The 13,169-nt window shown below is 44.4% G+C and overlaps 1 protein-coding gene across 10 annotated transcripts in view; it reads left to right on the top strand.

Moving 5' to 3' along the window:
- The window catches only part of MCM3AP (minichromosome maintenance complex component 3 associated protein), a 213,451-nt gene that overhangs the window by 128,328 nt on the left and 71,954 nt on the right, over nucleotides 1–13,169 (top strand). For all 10 annotated transcript variants that reach the window (XM_078378458.1, XM_072994293.2, XM_072994461.2 and 7 more), the window contains 3 exons: nucleotides 8,493–8,561; nucleotides 10,770–10,904; nucleotides 12,041–12,194. In XM_078378458.1, the coding sequence (XP_078234584.1) occupies nucleotides 8,493–8,561; nucleotides 10,770–10,904; nucleotides 12,041–12,194 (358 nt within the window). The remainder of the gene's footprint in view (nucleotides 1–8,492; nucleotides 8,562–10,769; nucleotides 10,905–12,040; nucleotides 12,195–13,169) is intronic.

The raw sequence follows: 13,169 nt of genomic DNA, 5'->3' as shown, positions 1-13,169 counted from the left end.
CTCCGCAAACGCCCTTCAACAGCCACTGAAGACCCAGTGACCTTCAGGCACTGGAGCGCGCCACGAGTAGGACGGCCCGGAGCTGGTGCGGGGGCGCCCGGCGGGTCCCTTTGTCCTCCTCCCTTGACCCCCAGCGCCGCCAGGAGGAGCCAGAGCCGGAGGAAGCCTGGCCGGGCTGCCGGGAGATGGGTGGCTGCCACCGCCCCGGGAGGAGCGAGCCAGCCAAGGCGCTGCTCGCCTCCGGCCCAGGGATGAGCGCCTGCCGCTGTCTCCTCGGAGGAAGAGGAGGTGGTGGAGCGGGAGATGGGGAGCCAGGCGACGGCCGTGCCAGGGCCCTTACCTTCCCCTTCCCCCGCCGCCACCCCAGGAGGAGCGAGCAGGGCTGAAGCGCCGCTCGCCCAGGCCCTTCCCCTTCCCCCGCCGCCACCCCAGGAGGAGCGAGCCCGGCCGAAGCGCCGCTCGCAAGGGCCCTTCCCCTTCCCCCGCCGCCACCCCAGGAGCCAGCCCAGCCAAAGCGCCGCTCGCAAGGGCCCTTCCTCTTCCCCCCTGCCACCCCAGGAGGAGCGAGCCTGGCCGAAGCACTGCTCGCAAGGGCGCTTCCCCTTCCCCCGCCGCCACCCCGGGAGGAGCGAGCAGGGCTGAAGCGCCACTCACCAGGGCCCATCCTCTTCCCCCGCCGCCACCCCAGGAGGAGCGAGCCCAGCCAAAGCGCCGCTCGCAAGGGCCCTTCCCCTTCCCCCGCCGCCACCCCAGGAGGAGTGAGCCCAGCCAAAGCGCCACTCGCAAGGGCCCTTCCCCTTCCCCCGCTGCCACCCCAGGAGGAGCGAGCCCGGCCGAAGCGCCGCTCGCAAGGGCCCTTCCCCTTCCCCCGCCGCCACCCCAGGAGGAGCGAGCCCAGCTGAAGCGCCGCTTTCCCAGGCCCTTCCCCTTCCCCCGCCGCCACCCCGGGAGGAGCGAGCAGGGCTGAAGCGCCGCTCGCCAGGGCCCTTCCCCTTCCCCCGCCGCCACCCCAGGAGGAGCGAGCCCGGCCGAAGCGCCGCTTGCAAGGGCCCTTCCCCTTCTCCCGCTGCCACCCCAGGAGGAGCGAGCCCGGCCGAAGCGCCGCTTGCAAGGGCCCTTCCCCTTCCCCCGCCGCCCCTGCCGCCCCAATTATCACTAATTGAAAATCGCCCATAGGAAAAATCGTTAATCAAAGCAAAAAAAAATCCCCCCAAAACAAATTGCTATTCGGTTTCTTCGTTAATAGAGGCGCTCGCTATTCGAGGCACCACTGTATTAAGAATGAGAGTAATCAGACATTTGCATTCACTGTATGCTTTCACCACACTACTATGGGAATCAGGATCTTTTAATTCTGCTAGTACCACTTTGTCACGTCCCCTCCTGTCCCTTGGTTGTTTCACCCGTCAAAGGCACAAGCTACATGTTCTGTCGCTGCCACCAGTTGATTACATCAACATTATGTATTATTAATAATAGAGGTCCAAGCAATGTGTTATTTTAAATAGAACCAAACAGAAGTTGTTTGTTGATACAGGTGATGAAGGTATAATTAGTTTCTTTAACTCTTAACCAAACATCACAATTCATCCACCCTCATCCGACAATCCTCTCTCTATCCACCACAAATTCCAAAACTACTATCTATCCAATTCTCAAACCCTAAAACTCTAATCTCCTGCTGCTGCAGAGAATTGCATATCTTGTGACTCCTTCTCTCCAGCACTCTCATTGGCGCATGATGGCACATTAATGCGCAGATGGCGCGTTAATATTTGTGACCTGGGCAGATGCCACACACTTGTACCTTTGTTACAAGTGTTTGCAAGACACAAAATCTTCCTAGTCCATAGTGCGCACAACAGCTGGTATTTTTTTCAGTTATCGCCCACCACCCTGTCTGAAGTAAAGAACAGATTTAAGGAACTAGATTTGGTGGACAGAGTGCCTGAAGAACTTTGGATAGAGGCTCGTAACATTGTCCAGGAGGCAGCAACGAAAACCATCCCAAAGAAAAGGAAATGCAAGAAAGCAAAGTGGCTGTCCAACGAGGCCTTAGAAATAGCAGAGAGGAGAAGGGAAGCAAAATGCAAGGGAGATAGGGAAAGTTACAGAAACTTGAATTCAGACTTCCAAAGAATAGCAAGGAGAGACAAGAGGGCCTTCTTAAATGAACAATGCAAAGAAATAGAGGAAGATAACAGAAAAGGAAAGACCAGAGATCTGTTCAGGAAAATTGGACATATTAGAGGAACATTTTGCGCAAAGATGAACATGATAAAAGACAAAAATGGGAGGGACCTAACAGAAGCAGAAGACGTCAAGAAGAGGTGGCAAGAATACACAGAGGAATTATATCAGAAAGATGTGGATATCCCGGACAACCCAGACAATGTAGTTGCTGACCTTGAGCCAGACATCCTGGAGAGCGAAGTCAAGTGGGCCTTAGAAAGCCTGGCTAACAACAAGGCCAGTGGAGGTGATGGCATTCCAGTTGAACTATTTAAAATCTTGAAAGATGATGCTGTTAAGGTGCTACATTCAATATGCCAGCAAGTTTGGAAAACTCAACAGTGGCCAGAGGATTGGAAAAGATCAGTCTACATCCCAATCCCAAAGAAAGGCAGTGCCAAAGAATGCTCCAACTACCGTACAATTGCACTCATTTCGCACGCTAGCAAGGTTATGCTCAAAATCCTACAAGGTAGGCTTCAGCAGTATGTGGACCGAGAACTCCCAGAAGTACAAGCTGGATTCCGAAGAGGCAGAGGAACTCGAGACCAAATTGCTAACTTGCGCTGGATTATGGAGAAAGCCAGAGAGTTCCAGAAAAATATCTACTTCTGCTTCATTGACTATGCGAAAGCCTTTGACTGTGTGGACCACAGCAAACTATGGCAAGTTCTCAAAGAAATGGGAGTGCCTGACCACTTTATCTGTCTCCTGAGAAACCTATATGTGGGACAGGAAGCAACAGTTAGAACTGGTCATGGAACAACTGAGTGGTTCAAAATTGGGAAAGGAGTACGGCAAGGCTGTATATTGTCCCCCAGCTTATTTAACTTATATGCAGAATACATCATGCGGAAGGCTGGACTGGAAGAAACCCAAGCCGGAATTAAGATTGCCGGAAGAAATATCAACAACCTCCGATATGCAGATGATACCACTCTGATGGCAGAAAGTGAGGAGGAATTAAAGAACCTTGTAATGAGAGTGAAAGAGGAGAGTGCAAAAAACGGTCTGAAACTCAACATCAAAAAAACTAAGATCATGGCCACTGGTCCCATCACCTCCTGGCAAATAGAAGGGGAAGATATGGAGGCAGTGTCAAATTTTATCTTCCTGGGCTCCATGATCACTGCAGATGGAGACAGCAGCCCTGAAATTAAAAGGCGCCTTCTTCTTGGGAGGAAAGCGATGACAAATCTGGACAGCATCTTGAAAAGCAGAGACATCACCTTGCCAACAAAAGTCCGAATAGTCAAAGCTATGGTTTTTCCTGTCGTGATGTATGGAAGTGAGAGCTGGACCATAAAGAAAGCAGACCGCCGAAGAATTGATGCCTTTGAATTGTGGTGCTGGAGGAGGCTCTTGAGAATCCCCTGGACTGCAAGGAGAACAAACCTATCAGTTCTAAAGGAAATCAACCCTGAGGGCTCACTGGAAGGACAGATCCTGAAGCTGAGGCTCCAGTACTTTGGCCATCTAATGAGAAGAAAAGACTCCCTGGAAAAGACCCTGATGTTGGGAAAGTGTGATGGCAAGAGGAGAAGGGGACGACCGAGGATGAGATGGCTGGACAGTGTCTGCGAAGCAACCAACATGAACCTGACACAACTCCGGGAGGCAGTGGAAGACAGGAGGGCCTGGCGTGCTCTGGTCTATGGGGTCACGAAGAGTCGGACACGACTAAACGACTAAACACACACACACACACCCTGTCTGAAATTTGCAGGCAGCCATATGGGCCTCTTTTAGCACTTTCACAAGACACAGCAGACTTACTGTAAGTACCTGTACTTTGACTCATATAGTCTTTGGCAGGAAATTTTTACAACATACAGTCCCCAAATAAATATGAAGCCACTTCTCTCTTTTGTTTTGTTATTTGCCATCACGTCACATCTGATTTACAGCAGCCCTAATAGAGTTTTCAAAGTACGTATGTGAGACATTTAAGAAGTGATTTTACAAAATGCTATTCTCCCTCCTCCCATGAGTTTTCTTCGTTGAGCAGGGATTTGAACCCAGGTTCAAAGTCCGAAATCATCCTTTAAACATAATCTAGTTGTCTGTACCTCTTTTACTGTTCTTATTGCAGTATTTAATGCGTGAATTATTAAACTACCTTTTGGTATATCTTTTGGTTTAGTTAAAATGGTCATTAGGACATAGAACCTGTTGTTAATCATTTGAATCCCACCATTGGATAAAGGGTGCAAGACACAAAACCTATTTTACTATTTGGTGGTTCATGCCATAAATGAGAAGAAGAGAAAATTATGAGTATAACAAAATTGGATTCCTACTGGAGTTTGTCATCATATTTGTATCTCTTGCTTTTTTGTGAAAAGAATTATCAAGTTGAGCTAGTGGACAAAGAATATAGTACAGTGGTGCCTCGACTTACAAACTTAATCTGTATTGGAATAGTGTTCGTAAGTCGAAATGTTTGCAAATCGAAGCACCATTTCCCATAGGAATGCATTGAAAACCAATTAATCCGTTCCGACCAAAGGAAAAAAATCACAAAAAATAAAAAGAACACAGCAAGCCTGGTCGGAAGGCACTCCATTGCTGAGGTTTAAGAAGAAAAAAACTCCAAAAACAAACACTAAAGCCACCTCCGTTGCAGAGGTTTAAGAAGAAGGAAACTCCAAAAATAAGCAGCAAAACCACCTACAACACAACACAGAAATATACCTGCCCCAGCCAAAACCCACCCGAACAGTTTTTTAAAAGGATAAAACAACAGCAGCTTACCTTCCTGCAGACACACACACACTCACTCCCAAGCAGGAGGCTCTCCTAAGCCTTCAACGAGGATGACACTCTCTAACTGCCAAAAGTGAAAGACCTACAGTACAAAGCAGCCTCATTGCCACCTACAGTTAGAAATCTGAATTGCCTGCCTTTTTCCGCTGCCTGTTTCTGTTCATAAGTTTACAAGTCGAGGCAAAATGTTGTAACCGGAACTGTTTGTAAGTAGAAATGTTTGTAAGTAGGGACGTTCATAAGTCGAGGCACCGCTGTAAATGATTACTGCCGCATGATCTCTATGTATCCTGTGTGGTATTAGGAATTAACCCACAGGTGGAGGTGTCCTGCATGCTAGACCAGAATGGATTTTTTGTGGAATACAGCACCAAGGTATTGAAGATAAGCCTGTTCCATTTGCTTGGAGGTACTAGATCTCCCCGGAGGACATATTTGGGATGAGATGGAAAAATTGCCATTGTTCATAAAACCCACAGATGCCTTTCTTCTTCATTATGGTCTCTGTATATGCACACAATTGGGTGTTTTGCACCTGCACAGATGATGCTACAGAATGTTCCAGAGCTTAAATCTCATGTCTCTTCCCTGTAGCCTTATATGCACATGCTCCACCCATTCCCCTCAGTGCCTTTTTTCCCACCACGTTGTTGAGATCCTTCAGAGATTAAAGGGACAAAACCTTTTTTACTACTTTTATATTTCTTACCTTCTTGTTGTATCTTCTAATTACAGTGGTGCCCTGCATAGTGACGTTAATCTGTTCCAAAAAAAGTCGCTATCCGGATTCCTCACTATGCGGGGCAAAAAAAACCATAGGAACGCATTAAAACGTGTTTAATGCGTTCCTATGGGGGGAAATTCACCACTATGCGGAAATCCTCCATCCAGCCGCCATTTTCGCCGCCCGGTAAGTGAGGAAACCATGCAAAAACGCTGTGGGTGGCCATTTTGTTTACCCGGCGGCCATTTTGGAACCGCTGATCAGCTGTTTTTAAATCATCGCAATGCGATTTTCACCCATTTTGAACATCACATTGCGATGATCAGTAAGTGAAACACCAATCATCACAATGCGATTTTCGCCCATTTCGAACATCGCAATGCGATCGCTTTTGCGATTGCAAAGTCCGCATGACTATGCGAATTCGTCATTAAACGGGGCGCTCGCTATGCGGGGCACCACTATATCTTTAGTAACAAATAAATAAGTTACTTTTATATATTTGTTAGTTGAACTAGCGTTAGTCCCCTCCCTGTTCTCCAATGGTTCTACCTGCTGAATTTCTGTATTTTATGGCCACTTCGTCATAGGCGTCCTTCAGTCTCGAGAGACTATGGCAACGTGCTCTGTATGGAGGACTTTGATGCTATATGCAAAGCTGGAATGTCCTCTCCAGAGCACTAAGCCTGGGTAAAATAATATGGAGGATAGGCTGTTACCCAAGCAGCATATCTCCCCTCTCCACATCATTGAAATAGTCCAGTGGAAAGGCAAAAGCCAATACAACTGGTTGCAGCGATGTCGCAGGAGTTGCCAGAATGACACGAACTGCCCTCGGGACTCCGGCTCCGGATTTTGCCTCAAGGTTAACTCCTGTAGCCTTTTCTATCAATGGATATAGCCACAAGGCAGTGGAGATTTGGAATTGGAGTTTTCCTTCTCCTAGATGCGCTGCCTTCTCAGGCTGACAAGTCCAATGAAGACAAATGAGGTTGCAGTCCTGTGTGCATCATTACTTTGGAGAAATGGCTAGGGAATTCTGGGAGTTGTAGTCTAAAAAAATGAACAGCTGTGCACCTTTTCCTTGCTACAGTCTGAGTATTTTGGAGTACCTATGTCACTGTTGGTTGGCTGAGTAATCAGTTTGGCTGTAAGCAACAAAATGAAGTAGTATCCTTAATGTAAATGAAAAAAACGGAGGTGCACAAAGACAAATATGTAGGATTTAGCTTCAGTTTGAGGTTCAGTCGTTTAGTGTATTTTCAGTATCTGATTTTCAACAGTTAACGTAGAGACTACCTTCTAAACTAGTGGTAGAGTATCTACGGCCCACCAGACGTAGCTGTACTGCAATCCCCCCATAATCACATTGACCAGTAATGGGGAGGGGAGGATAGAGAGAAATAATTGGCGGTATAGTGGTCAATTTGGAAGTGTGGGTGCCTCCTCATGACAACTACTATAGTCCTGCTCCCTTCTCAGGCAATTCCTGAAATCCCAGCAGCTAGAATTTTCCAGATCAATAAATGAAGGACAGGTCTTTTGTAAAGCTGATGGCTCTTAAGTGCCCATTCAAGGCCCACTACCCTCAAATGTGTTGCTTTTTGACACTATATTGTTCCTGTAGGAATCAATTCTCTTACAATTACAGTGAGGATTAGTTAATGCAAGGGGAACAGGAATTATGCCATATACTCTGCAAATCAAGAGTGTCCGAGGATTCAACCTTATGAGCCCTGGCTGCAGTATATACACATTTTATAAATATTTGTGCCTATGCATCAGGTGGTATCTACCTAGTGAGGTGCAATGACCTCTCCTTCCAGTGGATGACAGTGTTGGTGCATATGCACTAATGAGGGTTACTGGTCCTGCTGATGAGTGGAGCTGCAGAGACAGGATTCTTTCACTCCCCACAGTAGGTGGAACAATGCATCTCAGAAGAGTATTTCTGACTGCAAATCCAACACCATATTCCCTGGTCTCATTCGATGGTTTTCCCTGCCAGAAGAATGAGAAGTTTTTTTCTTTGACAGATCACGAGTCTGGCAATTTTATCTCTTGCAGGGCAACAATGTCCATCTGCAGTCTACTCAGTTCCATGTCAATGACAGCTGTCTTGCGCACATTGTCTATTTCTTGCGGGTCATCAGGAAAGCCGTAGTCAGAAAAGCCAGGGGTCATTGTCCGTACATTCCAGGTGCCCAGCTTTAGGGCAGAAGTTTTCTTACGATTGTTGCATGGTGCACGGTTATTGATCTGCTTGTCAAGTTTCACCCTAAACCCCATGCACCCCGTGAAGTTAACAGACCGTGGTGAGGTAGCACCTTACTGGCTGGGGGCTGCCCAGCTTAAGGCAGGCAGTATCTACCTAGTGAGGTGCAGTGACCTTTCCCAGGTCTCCTGCTCATCCTCCTTTAAAGCTGAAACTCTGCCCTCCCTCAGGCCATTCCTATTTACCATATTAGGATCAGAGATAGAATTAGAGTATTTGAGATGCTGTTCCAAGTAATCCATACAGAGCACGTTACCATAGTCTTTCGAAACTGAAGGATGCCTAACCTAATATACAGAAATTTTGAGTATAATCTTTACTAGCATGCGCCATGCTCAAAGATATAGAATTCACACATGACACAAGAAGTTTGGTTGCTCTCCACTGAATAAATTTTGGAATCTAATGGATACCTGTCCTTGTTAGTGGGCTAATTGAGGCGGGGAAGGGAGGAAAGGGGATGTTCGGACTGATACTGCATCTATTTATTTTTAGGTTAGGATGTCTACGGGATAAAATCATCCACCAAATGAAAGTGCAACATTTTTATCAGCAATTATTACGGTATGTTGGAGTTTTCATCTAGCTGTATCAACCCAAATTGGAAATTTGGAAATTTTGGGATTGTCAGTTTTAATGATTGCATAATGGTACTGTATTGTTATAATTGATTAGAATTTCCAAGGAAGTGATGGTGGAAACTCTGGGGTTTGGGGATACTGTATACTGTAATTCACTAACACAGCAGTTCTACCTCTCATTTCTGCCACTCTCTGTTTAAAGACACAAATTCCTACCTGTGCCTTTTACCCAAGTGGACAATATAGAGCAGCAATTATTGGGTCAAAATTGTAGTTTTCTAAGCTTTTGTTAGAGAAAAGAACAACTGATCATGGAACATGTTTTCCTGGAGAAAACTTTGATCAGCACATTCAAACGAAGGCACATTTATGAGCAACATCATATTATATGTAGGAGCTATCTTTAACAGGAAGACTTAAATAGCAGCCATGTCCCCTTTGTGACTGAAGGAGGATTTAAACTGAGAATTTGGTGTGCTTTACATCAGAGGACCCCAACCCCCGGTCTGCAAACTGGCAGTGGTCCGCAGCCTATCCAGGACACAAGTGCCCCCTCACGAGCATTATATGTGCATGTGCGCAAGCAAGCTCCACCCCCCTGTGGGCGTGCCACACCCACCCAACCTGTCCGTGGTTGGGAAAAGGTTGGGGACCACTGCTTTAGATAAAGAATGAAAGATGCTTGTTTATTTACACCTCTTGTAATTTTTTACAGTTAATTTTAAATTGTTTGGTTAAAGACAGATATTCTTTCCCAAACATTGATGTCTGTGACCTAAGTGCAGTTGCTAGTCAGAATTAGAACAATAAAATATGGATGTTAAAATTAACAATTGTATAAAGATGTTTTGATTCATTGGGTCTGCTCTAGAAATTTGGTTTAGGTTCATGTGTTCCTACATTTTTGAAAGCAAGGAAGTTCCCCAATAAGAGCTTCAGTGTAAAGAAGTAACCTTTCACTGAATTAATTCTCTCAACAACAAAGAAATATAGTTCAGTCCCTCCATCTTCACTCAAAACATAGTTTGATGTACTGGTTTTGTACCTTAATACCTATCCCACATAGACATGACTGGGGAAAAAGTTTTGCTTTACCTAGAACTAACTCATTTAATGTGATAGCTGAAATTCAGTAAGTAAAAGTTACAGCTAGAGTAGGCTTATGGAATTTATGGAGGACTTGCCAAATCCTAACTGATTCAAGGGACCTATTCTAGTTACAACTTACTACTGGATTTCAGCCAATGAAATTTTGTTCATCCAAATTTGGATCAGTTAAACTGAATTAGTGAAGATTATATAGCCTTGGATTGGAGTGTAATGAAAATCTATTTGTAGTTGTGTACACTATCAAAATCTGTGTTTGAGGAAAAACAGCCCTGACAATTCCTTTATGTTTGGGTGAGAAGTGGTTCAGATGAAAAAAGAAAATGAGCTTCTGAGATTTTCCCCTGCACAGTGCCACTTTGTGAATGGTAGTGAGCAGAAGAGGGCATCCTGCAGACCAAGGGTTCCCAAACTGTCCACTGTATCAGCCTGCAGCCCTAGCAGCACCCTGTGGCTTCCTGGTGTGCCCCAAATCAGCCAGGAGCAACACAGAAGCTTCTCTTTGTCCCCCCCCCCCCCGGTGATGGTGCTGCTGCTCTTCCAACTCCAGTTCCAGCTCCTTTAGGCTCCTTTGCTTCCTGCTCCACCTCACATCCATCACCATTCCTCCTGCTCTGTCACTGCTGCTGCTGCTTAGGGGAGTCCTGAGTCCGGTGTTGTAGACCATCTTGACAGCTGCCATATATGTTACCAGCATTCAGGTTGCCCTTTGCTCTGTAAAGCTTGGCATCTTTTTCATGCCAGCTGGCAATGCCTGCTGGCCATTTCCTGACTTTTTGAATCATGGTTACAGAATCACAATATCCCACATTCATAAACCAGAGGGTTTTTTTCAAGAATTGAATACAGTTTACATTCTGTCTGTGTCCTTTAGTCCTTTCCCTACTACTGAGATATACTTTCTTTCTCCCTGAACACCATCTTCTTTTCTTCAGAACTTAGTGTTAATCTTTGAATTTAGCTTCACCCCAGAATAGAATCTGCCAATTAGGATCTTATAAAAATTGGCTCATTTAAGTCAGTTTGGTTTAGATTTCAGATTTGGCTGAAACTGAGGCCTAATTTTTATTATATATTATCTAAGGGATGCAATGTGGAGCCCACTGAATTTGCCATTATTGATTGCTGAAAACTTTCCAGTGCAACAAGAAAAAATATTTTGGAAAGCTCTTTTGGTTTTGCCCAGTGATGAGGAATATCCACTTGAGGATCCCAGCAGGTATTTATTATATTCAAAGTATGTAAGAAAGCCAGTGTCTTGTGCATACACAAAAGGGTGGCATTGTATGTTCCTGATCCATGGGTTTAAATTGCACTGATGACAACCTACTCGACACATCTTACGATTTTTGAAAGGCATGGAAAACTAGGAAAATTTGTTTGTTGAGACCATTTCTGATATTCAGAATGGGGTGGAGCTGCTTATATAAGCAAAACAACACAGTTGACACACAAGAAGGAAGATACCGTCTTTCCCTGAAAATAAGACAGGGTCTTATATTAATTTTTGCTCCAAAAACGCATTACGACTTATTTTCTGGGGATGTTTTTTTTTAAAGGTACAACAATCTACATTTATTCAAATACAGTTGTGCCACCTTCTTCTGGTTGCTGCACAATGGTGGAGGGCAGGGTTTCACTTAACTGGAGCTTATTTTAGGGGTAGGGCTTATATTACAAGCATGCTGAAAAATTACACTAGGGCTTATTTTCATGTTAGGTCTTATTTTCAGGGAAACGGTATCTACAGGGTCAGGGAAATACCATTTTATGCAAATATGCAAATAATATATTGGGGAGGGTATCTTAAGAGGGGAGGAGATCCCCAAATACAGCTCATTGAGAAGTGAACATGCCTAATTGCCAGAGTGTAACAGGAGAAAGTAAATTGAATGACTGGCTGAAACACTGAAAAGTAACACTATATTAGAACATAAGAGCCTTGCCGGATCAGGCCAAGGGCCCATCTAGGGCTTCCTGTATCTCACAATCGCCGTACCAGATGCCTCTGGGACCATACGAGACAACGCAATACCTGTCTGATGCTTATTCTGATGCTTAGTTTCAGATCCCTTTTTTAAAAATTTAGTATCAGCTCTGAATCAACTAACTAAAATGACAGTTATTAATTGAAGATACTTGTTTCTACTTAACAGTACATACTGATTAGTATATTAGTGTTTTGCTGTTATGTTTAAAATACTTGATACTGTAATAACACTGTATTTAACAATCCATTTCATGCTGTATTTAAATCTGCATTATAGCAGCATTTTAATTGTAGACTGCCACAATTCAGAATATTTTTAAAGTCTGTGATGCTATACTGAAATTTTTTCTCTCTACTGTTCATAGAATTCTAGCAGATTGGTTGAAAGCTAAATTTCTCATTGATAAGGATGTGGAAGAGACAATTTCTGCGGCAGATAATGGAATAAAAACACTTGCATTGCATACTTCTCTTCATACAAGAGGAGATCAGGAAGTTTCTGTCAGTGTGTGTATAAAGGTCTGTTCAAACACCCCTTGCTCCATCACATTTTCTTGATAGATACTCCACAACTGTATTAAAGGCTAAAATCCTCTTGCGCAGTTACACAAATGGCATAATTTTTAGTCATGAATTGGCTAAGTTAAGAAATCTCCATAGGCATTATTTCTTGCATACCCAGTTGTACAACTCCGTATGCAGCACATAACATCTATGGAGATTCCAGAACTTGCAGCAAAGCTGGAGTGTCCTCTCCAGAGCATGAAGCCTGGGTAAAATAATATGGAAGATAGGCTGTTACCCAAGCAGGAAATCTCCATCTCCAGTTCACTGAAATAGTCCAATGGAAAGGCAAGAGCCAATACAACTGGTTCCAGCGACGTCGCAGGAGTTATTAGAATATCATGAACTGCCTCCGGGACTCTGGCTCCGGAGTTTGCCTCGAGGTTTACTCCTGAAGCCTTTTCCATCAATGGATATAGCAACAAGGCAGCGGAGGTTGGAAACTGGAGTTTTCCTTCTCCTAAATGGGCTGCCTTCCAAGCAGTTCACATCTAAATGCAATGTCATTTGCAACAGGATTTTAGCCATATTCTGCATTAGGCTACTGTTTCAAAAGCATTCAGAATACATTGCCAGTATGTCATTTTGACACAGTTGTTCACAATGCTGACAGGCCTGTGAAGTTGATGGGTCTTCCTGCAAACAGGCAAAGAGTTTTCTCTTCAGGCAATCCTTTGTATACATATTGTTTTTAGGTTTAAATATTGTGTTTTAATGATGAAAGCCACCTCCTTTTTAAGGAGAAACGCAGGGTAAAATCTTTTAAATAAATAATACATAACACATATGTACATAATGCATAGGCAGTTTTCCATAACTTACACTACTTTTTGCTTACAGTTTTATTCTTCCAAATTTTGATGTATTCTAGAAATGCATTCTCTCCCTTTATAGGCTATAATTGCCTATATTTTCAATAATGTAACTTAA

Source organism: Pogona vitticeps, chromosome 1 (genome assembly GCF_051106095.1).
Source record: "Pogona vitticeps strain Pit_001003342236 chromosome 1, PviZW2.1, whole genome shotgun sequence".
NCBI classification, from domain to species: domain Eukaryota; kingdom Metazoa; phylum Chordata; class Lepidosauria; order Squamata; family Agamidae; genus Pogona; species Pogona vitticeps.
The sequence above is the reverse complement of the archived record's forward strand: the minus strand, read 5'-3'. Positions and strand labels throughout refer to the sequence as shown.